The sequence below is a fragment of the Lynx rufus genome, unplaced genomic scaffold (genome assembly GCF_022079265.1).
Source record: "Lynx rufus isolate CCGP_SWC_20201006 ecotype Redwood Valley unplaced genomic scaffold, mLynRuf1.p SCAF_22, whole genome shotgun sequence".
Lineage (NCBI taxonomy): Eukaryota > Metazoa > Chordata > Mammalia > Carnivora > Felidae > Lynx > Lynx rufus.
This window is the reverse complement of record NW_025814837.1, coordinates 19,418,033-19,434,437: the sequence shown is the minus strand read 5'-3', so window position 1 is coordinate 19,434,437 and position 16,405 is coordinate 19,418,033. Positions and strand designations below refer to the sequence as shown.

At 42.6% G+C, this 16,405-nt stretch overlaps 1 protein-coding gene across 1 annotated transcript in view; it reads left to right on the top strand.

Annotated features, from left to right (window-relative positions):
- GREB1L (GREB1 like retinoic acid receptor coactivator) overlaps positions 1-16,405 on the top strand; it is a 143,018-nt gene that overhangs the window by 122,888 nt on the left and 3,725 nt on the right. The window contains exons 21-29 of the mRNA XM_047087027.1: positions 109-211; positions 3,256-3,411; positions 3,684-3,823; positions 5,969-6,130; positions 6,284-6,488; positions 12,412-12,577; positions 13,489-13,716; positions 14,840-14,981; positions 15,814-16,014. Of these exons, the coding sequence (XP_046942983.1) occupies positions 109-211; positions 3,256-3,411; positions 3,684-3,823; positions 5,969-6,130; positions 6,284-6,488; positions 12,412-12,577; positions 13,489-13,716; positions 14,840-14,981; positions 15,814-16,014 (1,503 nt within the window). The remainder of the gene's footprint in view (positions 1-108; positions 212-3,255; positions 3,412-3,683; positions 3,824-5,968; positions 6,131-6,283; positions 6,489-12,411; positions 12,578-13,488; positions 13,717-14,839; positions 14,982-15,813; positions 16,015-16,405) is intronic.

The window sequence follows — 16,405 nt, the reverse complement described above, 5'->3', positions numbered from 1 at the left end:
CCCTCACTCAGGCCTCTCAGGGGCAGGAGACATCCAAGAGCCCAGGTGTGAAATCTCGTCTCTCTTCTTCCCTCTCTTCCCCTCTCCAATTAAAAATACTTCCTCCAGGTGGGAAAGACGGGCTCCTATTTGCAGTTCCTTCGGATCCTCTTCCGCATGCTCATCAGGCTCCTGGAGGTGGATGTGTATGATGAGGGAGAGATCAACACGGGTGAGTTCCGAACCCCGGCATTGCCGGGGAGGAGTGGGGGCCCAGGTAGAAGACACACTGACACCGAGTTTTGATATTCTGGATACTAGGCCTTTGCTAGCTAGTCAGAAAGTATCTTACTCTTTTTTTTTTTTAAGTTATTATTTGAGATGAGAGCGAGAGAGAGCAGGGGAGGGAGAGGGAGGGAGAGAGAGAGAGAGAGAGAGAGAGAGAGAGAGGGAGAGGGAGAGAGAGAGAAACCCAAGCAGGCTCCTTGCTGTCAGCACAGAGCCCAGTGCAGGGCTTGAACTCACCAACTGTAACATCATGACCTGAGCTGAAATACAGTCCCACGCTTAACTTACTGAGCCACCCAGGAGCCCCAGAAAGTATCTTCTATTTTAACTGCAGGCTGTGAGCTAAGGTATATGGATTACTATAATGAAATTAAAACCTCATGCAGAACAGAAACCTGGAGCCATAACCAAAGCCCTTCACATTCAGTAAAATGCAGAAGCTAGTGCTTGACAGGGTTGTGGGGACTGGTTTTCAAAGAGACCATCTTCTGCCCTCCTCCTCCTCCTGTATCCAACCCTTCCCCCCAGCTGTCACCTGTGGGAGGGTTCCACTGTAGTCCGATCAGCAGGGCCAGAAAGAGAACATGAGCAGGAATCAGCCAGCTTTAGCTCTATAGCTAAGGACAATGTGGCCTCCAAACTGTGGCTTCACATCTTGGAGCATTCACCTGTGCTGGAAGAGACCCATGGAGGCAGGGGAGTAGTGGTAATCAGCTAGAAGCTCTTCTAAGCCCCTCAAAGAGGAGTCCAGAAAAGGGAAAGGCCTTGGCATCTTCTGTCAGACTGGCCCTCAGATCTCACCCCACTTGCTTTTCCTAAGTAGTTGGACCTGTTCTATGACAAGTCCAAAAGACTAGTTCAGTCTAGAGCAAGACTAGGCAAGATCAGCTGTATTGAATCATTTTATTATCACCTTCAGCCCTATTTCCACTCCTTACCAGGTCATATTCATGATTCCAGACACACACACAATCCCATCTTCCCACCCACATCTCCTTGTTTGTGTCCCCACTTGAGCTGACCCCAGGCCCACCAAAGAGGGGACCCAGAGCTCCAAGTTGGCCCGGAAACATTCATAGCTGCCTGGAGGGGGGCTGGGACCAGGAGGGCAAAGGCAGAACTAGGCAGACCAGGAATGAGAGACCCATCATCCCAGCAACCTTCCCACAAAGCCCCTGGGCTCCACAAGAGAGTGATGCCTGTAATTTTCTCCTCGGATCCCACCACACTGAACTTTAATCTGTGTGATGATCTGTGAGAGAATCTACCACAGCTGGTGCAACAGGCAAGCCTGGCCTTTGAAGTGAGAAGTGCCATCAGGCTGGCTTTATTCCTTCCACCTCATTTTAGTGCAGGTGAATGTGATGGTGCTCTGGAGAGGCACACTGACATCTTTGTAAAAATCTAGAATAAGCTTTAGGTTGTAAATAAAATGCAAACTTTAGCTCAGTGATATAAAAAATAAACATGATTGTGTTAAAAAGATATTAGCTGTACTTGTAATCTTTAGGCTTTTTAAAAAAATAAAACTTTTGGGGGTGCCTGAGTGGCTCAGTCACTTGAGTGTCCAACTTCGGCTCAGGTGATGATTTCAAGGTTCATGAGTTTGAGCCCCTGTCGCACTCTGTGCTGACAGCTCAGAGCCTGGAGCCTGCTTCGGATTCTGTCTCCCTCTCTCTTTGCCCCTCCCCCGCTCATGCTCGCTCTTTCTCTCAAAAATAAACAGTAAAAAAATTTTTTAAATCTTCTCCCTTTGAAAATTCTTAAATTTTTTCATCTTATAAATTTTATTAATAACAATAAATCCTCTATTAGACACTCACCACGTGCCTGCCACTGAGCCCTTTAAAACAAATTGTTTTAATGTTTATTTTTGAGAGAGAGCGAGCATGATCAAAGGAGAGGCAGAGAGAGACAGAGGATCTGAAGTGGTCTGTGTGCTGACAGCACAGAGCCCGATGCGGAGCTCCAACCCATGGACCCACGAATCATGAGATCATCACCTGAGCCAAAGTCAGATGCTTAACCAACCAAGCCACCCAGGCATCCCTCACTGCCTGAGCACTTTAAATGCACCATCTGGAATTCTTGCAATAACCCAGGGTCCCTGAGAGTTAAGGGTGGTGCCTGCAGGTGTGGAGTAGTAGGGGGCGGTCTGAATTCAAACCTAGGACTACTAGCTGTCAAACTTGACTGCATATTGGAGTGACCTAAGCAGCTTTAAATGCCATGATGGGTGCCTGGGTACTAAAGCAGATTGTGGGGGTGGTAACCTAAGCACAGGATTTTTTTTTTTACAAGCTCTCCAGGTGATTCTCATACGCAGCAGACACTGGGTATCTTGCTCAATGCATCCCTCAAATCTCTTAGGCTTTCAGTGTTTTATAACCCCACAACTAAAACTGTAAGGGAGAATTTAGATGACCCAAAATTAAATAAGCTTTAAGGCAATTTGGGAGGCTGGGGTGGGAGATCAGTTGATCTCATAGTGTGGGAGTTTGTGGACCAGATGTGTAGAGGGTAATGCTGGAGCCAGTGAGGGCATGCGTCCCTCCCAGCATGGACCTGAAGGGATAATTCTGGGCCCCTCTGCCCTGGGACGTGGCAGGTCATCTTCCAGAAATGTCTCTGTCCTCCCATCTGGGGGTTCATGTTTCATAAAACCTCTCATTCCAGGGGCGCCTGGGTGGCGCAGTCGGTTAAGCGTCCGACTTCAGCCAGGTCACGATCTCACGGTCCGTGAGTTCGAGCCCCGCGTCGGGCTCTGGGCTGATGGCTCAGAGCCTGGAGCCTGTTTCTGATTCTGTGTCTCCCTCTCTCTCTGCCCCTCCCCCGTTCATGCTCTGTCTCTCTCTGTCCCAAAAATAAATAAACGTGGAAAAAAAAAAATTAAAAAAAAAAAAAACCTCTCATTCCTGACACTTGGGTGGGAGGCTGGGAGGCCAGTCAGCCTGCCTGCTCTGCGCACTTTCTTTCTTCTTGTCCTAGACCACAGTGAATGCAGTGGAGTCAGCCAGGCAGAGGGAGAGCCCTGGCCTGACATCGAGAGCTTCAGTAAAATGCCCTTTGACGTCAGCGTGCATGATCCCAAGTACAGTTTGATGAGCCTGGTATATACTGAGAAGCTGGCAGGGGTCAAACAAGGTCAGTGCAAGCAGAGCCAGGCGCACCTCCTCTGAAGGTCAAGGGGCCAAATCAGAGCAGGAGGCCTGGGGCAGTTTAATCTTTGAGCGCAGTTTAAAGTAATTCTGCTTTTCTCTTGTACACATAGGTATCACCTTTTACTTTTCATACCTGACTTTCAGAGCATAAATTATAGACTCCTTAGAAGAGTCCTGCAGGGAGTGGGGGACTTTCTTCCCAGGAGTAGGGGCTTCATGCACATCATGGCAAGGTTTTTGTCCCTTTATACACAGAAGCAATAAAGGATTCCAAAGTTGAGGAGCCCAGGAAGCGAGGAACCGTGTCCATGATGCTGACCAAATACGCGGCCTACAACACCTTCCACCACTGTGAGCAATGTCACCAGTACATGGACTGCACCTCTGCCTCCCAGGTGTGGCCCCCTGTCCTTGCCTGTTACCCAGCATGGTATTGTATATATGGAATGAAAAATACGGCTCCCAGTTTCGGGCCCTAGATAGAGGGTACTTGATTTATGAGATGGAGCCACTCATTTGTGAGCAAAATGTGTGAAGCCATTAATTAAAATTACTTTGGGTTTATTAGGATTGGGGGGGGGAAGAGAGAAAGAAACTTGCGTTTTAGTGTCTGAAGTCACTTCATTGAAATGGTTACATGTGTCATGTTTAGGTTACCTGGGATGTTCTCTGTAATCCTGAAAAAACTGGATCTTATAGTATATTTGGTGAAAGGTTCTTTTCACCCCCTGCTTTGGGTTGTTGATGAGAATGGTGCTCTTTTTTTTAAGATTTTTTTTTTAAGTTTATTTTATTTCATTTTGAGAGGGGGCAGGTAGACAGGGGCAGAGCCCAACATGGGGTTCGAACTCACGAACCATGGGATCTTGACCTCTCGACCTGAGCCAAAGTCAGAAACTTAATAGACTGAGCCACCCAGGCGCCCCAGGAATGGTGCTCTTATCTCTAACATGCACAGGGCGTGCCCTTTGAGCTGTGAACAGGTCAGCTGATTTGCACTGACCAAGTCATATTCCTACTCCAGTGTGGGGTGGTTTTGATCATTAGGCATACAGAGGAGTCAATATTTGATCTTTTATTTAGAGAGAAGTGAGAGGAAGGAACACAGAAGGTGAGCCAATACCCCACTGTCTTTGTTTCTTTTTGGCCAGAGCATCTGTAAACACTCAAGATGGTAAAGGCAGCAGGTGACAGTGGTCCAGAACCTATGTAGGGGAGAAGTTCTCTGTTGCTTTCTCCCACTTTAGCTTCTTGATTTTTATGACTTAGTTCCGAACACCTAAAACTCTTCCTATGGGACATGCTGATTAGACTTCACCCAAACTTACTTCTGCTCTTAAGGATCAGGTCTCCACCCTTTTCCCACAGGGGCTAGAAGTGATATACTGAAAAACTGGGTTGGTCATTCTGCTCTTGTAACACAAATTACCTTTTATGTACCATTTGTTTTCTTGGTGTTAACCGAAAGCTTTTGGTGGGCTAATTTGTAAACCACTCATGATGCTTTACAGAATATAGAAGATTCAAGTACCTGGTCTACAAATCATAAGCTTCTAGATAACATTAAAAATCCTCTGTTTATATAGTTTCTGTGATCATTGTACTCACTAGTATATTCCAATGCTTGTGAAGCAGAATGAACCAGAATTCAAGGGAAGAATTATACTATTTTCCTAGGAAATATAATATTTAGGTTAAAAATCTTAGGAAATCTACCTGGACTCTAGTTGCTGCTGAAAATTGATGCTATCCTTTCATTAAGCCAAGTACTGTCTGCATTGTAAAGCACATAAATTATGTAATTACTCATTGAGCTGGGTTACTGAGCGAGCATGTGAACTTTATAACACTTTTTTTTTTTTTAAGTAAGCTCTGTACCTAACGTGCAGCTTGAACTCCTGGTCCTAAAATCAAGAGTCACATGCTCTACTGACTGAGCCAGCCAGGTGTCCCAACTTTCTGGCAATTTTAAAAATAAGTTAGATTTATAATTGGCTTCAGTGAGTCAGATGGTCTCTCCTGGAAGCCAGAGTTCTATGCTAAATGACTTTAAAACTTCTTCAGCTTCCACGGTAGCCAGGAAAGATGGGACCATGGAGGCATTTTAATGATGTTGGCCCTAATATTTTACTTAGAAAAATGATACTCATTTAGCCTGATGCACACAGATGGAAATGATTTTTTCCCCTATATTTGGGCACCTTTGAAAATGTTTAGCGAGCAGGAATGTTTAACCTCTGCATAAGACTGAGGAGTAGTGGTTCTAAGAACATAAGGAATGCAAAAGACAGTGTCAAGCAACAGAAACTTCACCCGTGGAGAGGCTGTGTAGGGGCAGGAGGCTTGGCTCTCAGGTCAATGGCAGCTACTAAAAGATGAAATGTTTGCGTTTCCAACTCTTCCGACATTTCAGGGACAGCCAAGTCTGATGGCATGTATGAGTTCAGGTTAGTTCGCTTCTCTTAAAAATGTTAACAAGTCGTCGAGAAGTTTGCAAACCATGAGCTTACATCCCCTTCCTTCCTTCTTTACAAATCTAGATGTCTGACTCCACCCTTCATGCATTCACATTCTCATCCTCTATGCTGGGAGAAGAGGTGCAGCTCTATTTCATCATTCCCAAATCCAAAGAGAGTCATTTTGTCTTCAGCAAGCAGGGTAAACACCTGGAGAGCATGCGGCTGCCCCTGGTTTCAGACAAGGTGGGTGACAGTGTCTGGATGCCAACACTGCTTTCAGACTGACAGGCCCAAGGTACTAGATCAGGGTCTCTAAACTTCTTCAATCTAAGGGTTTTAACTTCCCTTTTTGGTCTCTGGTTATTTCTTTTTTCTTTTTTTTTCCCCTTTCAGCAGAATTTGAATGCAGTCAAGAGCCCTATTTTCACTCCTTCCAGTGGTCGCCATGAGCATGGACTCCTAAACCTTTTTCACGCCATGGAGGGCATCAGCCACCTGCATCTTCTGGTGGTCAAAGAATATGAGATGCCGCTGTACCGCAAGTACTGGCCCAACCACATCATGCTGGTGCTTCCTGGCATGTTCAATAATGCAGGCGTGGGTAAGGGGCCCCCTGGGACACAGAGAAGGGCTGAAAGATAAAGCGAGCTCATTGCCTGGACATGAAACTTTCAAAGGTTCCCCAGCCCCTGAAAAGGGTCCTGCCCCCCTGACCAAAGGACTTTTGATTTTTCTTTAAATTTGAGTTTTCCTTTTCCTCTATCTGCTGCTTTGCAGAATTTTTAACTTCTGAGGGCTAGTGACTAAAGAAGTCACTGGTATATTGAGTGCCCCGGAAAGGGTTTGGGATTCTTCCCAGTGATGGCTGGGTCCGCTGCAGCAGGAACAGAACAGTGAGAAGGATGGTCTTGGGGGGAATGGGGTGGTGGAGCTAGTTCACTGTGTTTAAGAGGGATCTAGAGGTGTCCCTAAGCCATTGCTAATCATTTTAAAGGCACATGGCAAGTTCTAAGGGGTTCTGTCCAACTGGAAATTGGAAGTATCACTACTGCCTATGGCAGTCATCTTAAAAGTGCCTGGAAAAGTCTCGCTTGCTTTTCCCCCACGGAGTGTAAGAGCAATGGGCTGATTTGTCAAAGGGGCATATGGTTCTTCAGCATGGAACAGAGACGTTGGGGGGCAGGAAACCTCCAATTGGATTCAGAGCTGTGTGTCTGCTCACTTCTTGTATGGTAGTTGTTAACCACTTTCTCTAATCAGCTCCTGTGGGAGTCCGACTCTGTGTAGTCTCAGAAGAGTTTAAGTTCCAAAAGCTGCTAATTGACACATTAGAGGGAAGTAGGAACATCCCAGTCCAGAACTAGAGTGAATACAGATGAGACCTGAATAGTTTCCCTAACTCTGCACTCCTCCTCTCCCAGGTCTCACTTTCCCTTCTTTTCCCCCTCAGCCTGTTTCTCCCTCTGCTGATCTGTCCATCCCTCTCCCTTCCTTCTTAGAGCTTTCCTCTTGTTCTCCCTTCCATTCCTTTTTATGTCCTTAAATATATATAATTAAAATATTTTCAAAAATTTGTTTTGAATACAATTTTAGTTTCCATGTTTATCACTTTATATCAAGTGAATTAAGGCTTTTACATATTTTTGGTTCTTTGTCCTCTCCAAAACCACATATCCCCAGACTAACTAAAATCTTTTTCTATAGGAGTATGACCCTCAAATCACCCCCTCCTATGCCTTACCAATCGTTAGGTGACTTTCCTCATCCCAGATCTGATGAATTTGCATAGTTATAGTTTTGCCACTTCTGCAATAATTTGAGAAGCTAACATATATGCAAATGAAATGCAGATTATTTTTTATTTGTTAAAAAACACATAAAATTTACTAGCTTAGCCATTTAAGTGTACGGTTCAGTAGTGTTCAATATATTCACATTGTTTTGCAACTAATCTCCAGAACTCTTTTCATCTTGCAAAACTGAAACACCATACTACTGAAGATTAACTCCTTAATCTTCTCCTCCTTTCCCTGGCAACCACCATTCTACTTTCTGTCTCTGCATGACGAGTTTAGGTACTTCAAGTTTAATCTTACAGTATTTGCCTTTTGTGTCTAGCTGAATTCACTTAGCACAGTGTTCTCAAGGTTCACCTATGTTGTCCATGTGTCAATTTCCTTCCCTTTTAAGGCTGAGTAATATTCCATTGTATTTATCCATTCATCCACCTGTGGACACTTGAGCTGCTACCATTTGGCTATTGTGAATAATGCTGCTATGAACATAGATGTACAAATATATCTCCAAGAACCCTGATTTCAGTCCTTTTAAGTACATACCTACATGTGGAATTGCTGAATCATACGATAATTCTATTTTTAATTTTTTGAGGAATTGACAAACTGTTTTCCATAATGGTACATATACCATTTTACATTCTTCTCAACAGTGTAAAATGTTTTTTCACATCCTCACCAATACTTATTTTCTGTTTTTTGTTTTGAGTTTTGGGAGATTTGTTTGCTTGTTTTTGATTGTAGCCATCCTAATGGGTAAGAGATGCTATCTTACTGTGATTTGATTTGCATTTCCCTAATGATTAATTATGTTGAGCATCTTGTTGTCTGTTTCTTGGCCATTCATATATCTGTTTCGGACAATCTATTCAAGTTCTTTTCCTATTTTAAAATTAGGCTTTTTTGTTGTTGATTTGTAGGAGTCCTTTACGTATTCTGGATGCTAACCCCCTGCTAATGATTTGTAAATGTTTTCTCCCATTTCATGGGTTGCTTTTCATGTTAATTATATCCTTTGCACAGAACTTTTAAATTTTGATGCAGTCCAATTTATTTTTTCCTATTGTTGGCTGTGCTTTTGGTGTCATATCCAAGAAATAATTGTTACATCCAGTAGCAAGCTGTTTGCCTGTTTTCTTCTTTATTTTTTTTTTCTTTATACTTTTTTCTTAAATTTACATCCAAGTTAGTTAGCATTTAGTGCAACAATGATTTCAGGAGATTCCAGTGATTCATCCCCCACGTATAACACCCAGTGCTCATCCCAACAAGTGTCTTCCTTAAAGCCTCCTACCCATTTAACCGATCCCTCCACCCAACCCTCCAGCAACCCCTCAGTTTGTTCTCTGTACTTGAGTCTCTTACGTTTTGTCCCCCTCCCTATTTTTATATTATTTTTGCTTCCCTTCCCTTATGTTCATCTATTTTGTATCTTAAATTCCATATATGAGTGAAGTCATATGATATTGGTCTTTCTTTGACTAATTTCGCTTAGCATAATACAATCCATGTTGTTGCAAACGGCAAGATTTCATTCTTTTTGGTTGCCAAGTAATACTCCACTGTGTATGTGTGTGTGTGTATATATATATATATATATATATATATACACACACACACACACATACATATATACATACACACACACCACATCTTCTTTATCCATGCATCCAGTAGTGGACATTTGGGCTCTTTCCATACTTTGGCAATCATTGATAGTGCTGCTATAAACGTTGGGGTGCATGTGCCCCTTCGAAACCACACACCTGTATCCCTTGGATAAATACCTAGTAGTGCAATTGCTGGGTCATGGGGTAGTTTTATTTTTAACTTTTTTAGAAACCTCCATACTGTTTTCTAGAGCGGCTGCACCAGTTTGCATTCCCATCAGCGGTGGAAAAGGGTTCCTCTTTCTCCGCATCCTCACCAACACCTGTCGTTGCCTGAGTTGTTAATGTTAGCCATTCCGACTGATGTTAAGGTGGTAACTCATTGCGGTTTTGATTTATATTTCCCTGATGATGAGTGATGTTGAGCATTTTTTTCATTTGTCTGTTAGCCACCTGGATGTCTTCTTTGGAAAAGTGTCTATTTGTGTCTTTTGCCCATTTCTTCACTGGATTATTTGTTTTTTGGGTATTGAGTTTGGTAAGTTCTTTATAGATTTTGTATACTAACCCTTTGATATATCATTTGCAGATATCTTCTCCCATTCCAGTGGTTGCCTTTAGGTTTGCTGATTGCCTGATTTCTTCTAAAAGTTTTATAGTTTTAGCTCTTGCATTTAGGTCTTTGATCCCTGTTAGTTTTATGTAGTGTAAGTTAAAGATCCAACTTCATTTTTTGCATGTGTATATCCAGTTTTCCAATACCATCAGTTGAAGAGACTGTCCTTTTCCCATTCAGTGGTCTTGGCACCTTTGTCAAAAATCATTTGACCGTAGGCCTTAGGGCTGGACCAGAAGCACAAGGGCATAGTGCTGGGCTCTGTATTCTTATCCCATTGGTACCACATTGTTGTGATTACTGTGGTTTTGTAGTAAGTTTTGAAATCAGCCGTGAGACCTCCAATTTTGTTCTTTTTCAAGGTTGTTTTGGCTATTGAGGGTCCCTTGAGATTCCATATGAATTTAAGGATGGGTTTTTTTTTTTTTATTTCTGCTCCAAAAAAATATCATTAGGATTTTGATAGGGATTGCATTAAATCTGTAGATCACTTTGGGTAATATTGACATCTCAACAATATCACATCTTCCAATCCATGAACACAGATGTCTTTCCATTTACTTATCATCTTTACTTTCTTTCAGCAAATGTTGTGTACTTTTTCATGTACAAGTCTTTCACATGCTTGGTTAAATAAACATTTATTCCAAAGTATTTTATTCTCTTTGATGCCATTGTAAATGGAAGTTTTTTTTTTTTAATTTCCCTTTTAGATCACTATTAGTGTATAGAGAGAACAGGTTTTTTAGTTTTTGTATCTGCAACTTTGCTGAATTCACTTATTTCTAACTCTCTGTGTGTGTGTGTGTGTGTGTGTGTGTGTGTGTGTGTGTATAATCTTTACGGTTCTCTACATTGAAGGTCATGTTGCCTACAAACAGATAATTTTACTTCTTCCTTTCCAACCTGAGTGCCTTTTATTTCTTCTTCTTGCCTAATTGCTCTGGCTAGAATTTCCAGTAGTATGTTAAATAAAGTGGTAAAGGTGGGCATCCTTGTCTTGTTCTTGAGCTTAGAGGAAAAGCTTTCCATCTCTTACCATTACAGTGTTAGTTGTGGGCTTTTCATATACGGTTCTTACTACATTGAGAACACGTATTACATACATCCTGTTGTAAGGCAGATTTTCCTTCCTACTTCCAAACTATTTTTCTCTTTCCTCCATAGATTCAATAGCTTTTTTAGCCTCTTCATTTCATTACCTACATTTTGTTTCATTTTCGGATGTGCAAATTTGTCTAATAAAATGTGTCTAATATGTGATCTTTTCTTAAAATTCTAATTCCAGTGTAAAACATATGGTCTTATATTTGTTTCAGGTGTAAAATATAGTGAATCAACAATTCTATACATTACTCAGTGCTCATCATGAGACGTGTACTCTTAATCCCCTTTACCCATTTAACCCCTCCCACCCTCCCACCTCCCTTGTAACCAACCATCTCTTCTCTATAGTTAAGAGTCTGTTTTTGATTTATCTCTCTTTTTTCTTCATTTGTTTTGTTTTTTAAATTCCACATATAAGTGAAATACGGTATTTGTCTTTCTCTGACTGGCTTATTTCACTTAGCATTATTTACAATAGCCAAATTATGGAAGCAACCTAAGTGTGCATCAATAGATGAAAGGATGAAGATGTGGCATATATACACAATGGAATGTTCACTATTAAAAGAATGAAATCTTACCATTTGCAACAACATGGATGGATCTGAGGAACATCATCTTAATATTCTCTATTACTGAGTACTTACCACGTTAGGCACTGTCTTGAGCACCACACAACAATCCTGTGAGATGGACGTTACCATTGCATTCTTACAGGTAGAGAAACCAAGGCATTCACTCACAGCTAGAAAGTGGCGGTATCAGGATTTAAATGTAGGCAGCTTGGCTCCAGTCTTTTACTAGACCATATTGCCTCTGGGGGGGGGGGGAGGTGCGGTGGAAAAGACTAAGAAAAGGATGCCAGTTTCCAGAATCTTCTTCAAAGAAGACATCGCTGTCAATCTCCTAAAGGTATCCAAAGCAGGGGATACTTTAGGTTATTGCAAACTTGGCTACTCCCTAGTGCAGGACATCTGAGTGGCTGCTTCCAAGACTGAGAGCACGTATTATCTTGGCTTTATAGAACTAACCAATAATAAGTGTTTCCTCTATGTGGTATCCTCTGTCCCATCAAGGAAACTGGATTCTTTTCCCCTCAAAGCGTACTTCATGAATCATCTGCATCATCAAAGACAGCTCTGGTTTCTAGGCCCTTATCAAACCTAAAGTGAATCTCTGGTGATGGGCTCCGGAAATTGGCATTTTAAAGAGACTCCTTCAGTGATTCTTACTTTTACTCATTTGAGAACCACTGCTCTGAACAATTGGTTGACCCTCCCATCCCACATGGCCACCATGTGAATAGGCATGCCTGCGGAGAGAATGTGAGCTGTCTGTGGGGTTTGGGTCAGGCCTGGGTGAAGGATGTACAGCTGTGGCTATGTTGCCTTCCAGGTGCTGCCAGGTTTCTCATTAAGGAGCTGTCCTACCACAATCTGGAACTGGAGAGGAACCGCCTGGAAGAACTGGGAGTTAAACGCCAGTGTGTCTGGCCTTTTATCGTTGTGATGGACGACTCGTGTGTTCTATGGAACATTCACAGTGTTCAGGATCAGACCAGGTAGTAGTATTTGCCAAGCAGTTCTAGGGGAGTATGGCCTAATGCTATGAAGGAGATGCTTTCCTTGGCTTATTATGCATGGAAGTAAATGAGAGAGGGACAGCTTTACAGAGCAATTATCCAGAAGACAACCCTCACTAGCACTTTTCTTTAGATATTCACTGTGCCGTTAAATTTCTGGACTATTTCTGCATCATGGCTTTGGTTTGCTATAAAGTCTGTTGAAAGGCGCTATGATTTATAAAGTCCACTAGCTTCTGAATCACACCTGGTTTTTAATCTCAGCTCTGCTTGGTAACCTGCCTGGATGAAAAGGAAAAGTTATTTCATCTCTTTGTCTCAATTCTGTCATCTGTAAAATTAGGGCTGGGCCCAAATCAGTGGTTCTCCTGGTGAAGGGGCTCCACGAGGACCAGGGAATTTTAAACCTGGAAAAGTCCTATGCAGTAAATGGTCCCTAAATACCAGTAGCACCCCCACTGATGACCTCTCGGCCCTTCCTTCCAGCTCACACACTATGTTTCCACTGTGAATATGAAGCCAGTGACATTCTCAAATACTCCTTTACTATACCAGAATTACAACACTGGGAAGTATACTTGTGTGCTTCTAACCTCTGGCTCCCTTTCTTTGGTAACTTCTTGTTCATTAGTCATTTTGAGTTGGGCTGTTTTTTTCTGTCTTAAAAGTGGTAAGCCCCACACCCAAAAGACCATTTCCTTAAGTTAGCAGTGACAGGCATCATGAAAACTAGGCTTGACGTCCTTTTCCATTCCAGGCTAATATAAAGTAAGCCAGCTAATTATATCTTTATGGATATTAATAGTGTATAGTAGTGTTATCCCTTCAAAAATGATCCTCTCTCCGGTAATATTTATTGCTCTTATATAAACTAACTTGACATTTCATAGCCAGCCCATGGAAGCAGGAGTTTCCAGTAAGAATGTGTCCTTGAAGAGCGTCTTGCAGCATATTGAAGCAACACCAAAAATCATCCACTACGCAATCCTTGGCATACAGAAATGGAGCAGCAAGCTGACTTCTCAGAGCCTGAAAGCCCCATTCTCTAGGTGCCATGTGCATGACTTCATTCTCCTTAACATAGACTTGACTCAGAATGTGCAGTATGACTTCAACAGGTAAGTCGGGCCTCCTGGGTGCAAGCATTCCAGGCATGTTTGCTTCCGCCCAACAATGACCCCTATAATATGTTTGTTCCTCTGTCTTCGAAAACCTGAGAATCTCTTTTTATGGACAAGGAGGGAGAACTGGGATCACAAACCCCAAAGCCCCCCTTCATCCTCCTTCAAACTGACCCGGACCCTTAAATAATAATAATTACAACATGAAATGCTTAGAAAATGTATTTTAGCCATCTCAGTATTCAGCAAGAACTACAAGAGGGACAAAAACTATTACATCAGTACAGATCAGTGTGGGTGGGTCCTTAACCCATTGAAGGTGAACTCTTCCATCCTCAGAAATCAGAAGTTAATCCTTCCCCTAAATGTTAGTAAGATCCAGAGATCTGGATCCTGTAGGGAGAAGCCAACAGGTGGGAATAAGCAGACTAGCCCTGGTCTTGCCTCCTGAATAAATAATGTCCACATCCTGGAAAATCCAAGATGGCCAAGTGAGGAATGTCAGGAACCATAAAGTCCTCGTACGTCAACCCCCAATCTGTAGCTATTAGAATATTCTGTAGCTATTTCATGGCAGATGACGTTTCATCCTGTTTGCAGCCAGGATTGTTAAACTGGGAGCACCTCTGCATCTCTGTCCCACAAGAATACACAGAATGTGCAGTCAGTCCTGTTTCAGCTTAGGAATACCCAAGGCCTCATGGAATGTCTGGGTCCTAAGTCCTCTCACTTCCTCCTCCGGCCTGTGAGCCCCTGAATTGAGCAGAGTTAAGAGGGTCAGCTCCACGAGAAGGCAAAGTTGATTCTGAGTCTGTCTCCTAACAGACTTTATGTATGTAATTAACATGGCTGGGATGTAGGGGCGCCTGGGTGGCTCAGTAGGTTAAATGTCTGACTCTTGATTTCAGCTCAGGTCATGATCCCAGGGTCGTGGGATCGAGCCCCGCATCAGGCTCTGTACTAAGCATGGAGCCTGTTTGAGATTCCCTCTCCCTCTGCCCTGCTTCAATGCTCACTCCCATGTTCTCATTCTCTCTCTCCGTCTCAGAACAAAACAAAACACAAATATGGCTGGGACGCGACAGGTAGTCAGAGATCTATTATTGTGATTATGATTTAGGTATTTCTGTGAAGATGTTGACTTTAACCTGAGAACAAACAGTAGTGGCCTGCTCATCTGCCGCTTTAATAACTTCAGTCTCATGAAGAAACATGTTCAGGTTGGAGGGCAAAGGGACTTTATCATTAAACCAAAGATTATGGTAAGTTTGCAAGCTTGATTCTACTGTTCTTTGTTATTAGGTACTGGCATTAAGTACTTGCCACTTGACTGGAAAGTGAGATAACACAAGGGAGTCAGTTCTTAATGCCAAATATGCAGTCTGTCTCCTTACTGAGGATTCATCTAGAGTAAAACAAAAGATTTGAAAATTCAACAGATTTACATTTCTTTAGATTTAAGGCTTAACAATTCCTCCATCAAATCTTGTTTCAAACTTAACATTCTATCTTTATAAACTGGCAAAACTAACATTTTTACATTCTTTAATACATAAGAGAAATGTAAATTAAGATGCTTGTCTGGTCCTTTGCCAGTTTTGTTGTTGTTGTTTTAAGAAAGTAAGACCAATCAACACTTATTGAGGGTGAATTCCATGGACCTACCCTTTTCTGTTTAAGACATTTACTGTCTTAATAATTTAATTTATAACATGTGAACTCCCCAGTGCAGCTTAGAAGCCTCTTCGCTTTTATTTTTTGGATGTGCTGAGATGGGACTTAACGTGTCCACATCCAGCAGCACTGTGAAAGGCTTCCTGTTGGTCCTCACAATGTTGCTAAATGCAGTAACTGTCAAAGAAGCCTACATTTCCATTTTCTCCTGCCCTGGCTGTGCATTAAGTGAGACCCAACCTATTCCCAAGGGGGAAAAAAGTCCAGAAGCCAAGAAGGACAAACTAACCTCTGAGCCTAGCATCTGTCACTGTGCTACTACTACTATTTGGGGACCGTTAGCGTGCAATGCCATTTTTCCTTGCCCGTTTCATCCAGTGACAGACCTATTTCCCATGATAATCTCGGCTCTGATTTCAGGTGTCAGAGAGCTTAGCACCCATCTTGCCCCTTCAGTATGTCTGTGCTCCCGACAGTGAACACACACTACTGGCAGCCCCTGCGCAGTTTCTCCTGGAGAAGTTCCTTCAGCATGCTTCCTACAAACTCTTCCCCAAAGCCATCCATAACTTCAAGAGTCCTGTGTTGGCCATTGACTGCTACCTTAACATTGGACCAGAGGTAAAGGGAAGAGGGCTGGTATTGTGCTTTTACCCATTTCCATCAATTTCTTTCCCATTTTAGCTCCCATTTGAAAGCTTAAATGGAGACAAAAAAGGAGCCTGTGACATACTCATACTGCAAAAGGCTCACACAAGATGTGATGGCAACTGTCCCTCCCCATCCCTACTTCTGCTGTCCACAGTGAGCCAGTGAATATGCAAAGCTTAGCTCAGAGGTCAGTTCCACTGAGCCTACCTCAGTGACTGTGGACAGAAGCAGTTGCTTGCCGTCCTAAAACGTATCAGACCGTATTATAATCACGTGATGATGCTTCTCCACAAGACACAGTTCAAAGGCACACAGTGTCTTAGCCACTGTTTTAGGCAAAAGAGAAGCTCAGTGACTGCTG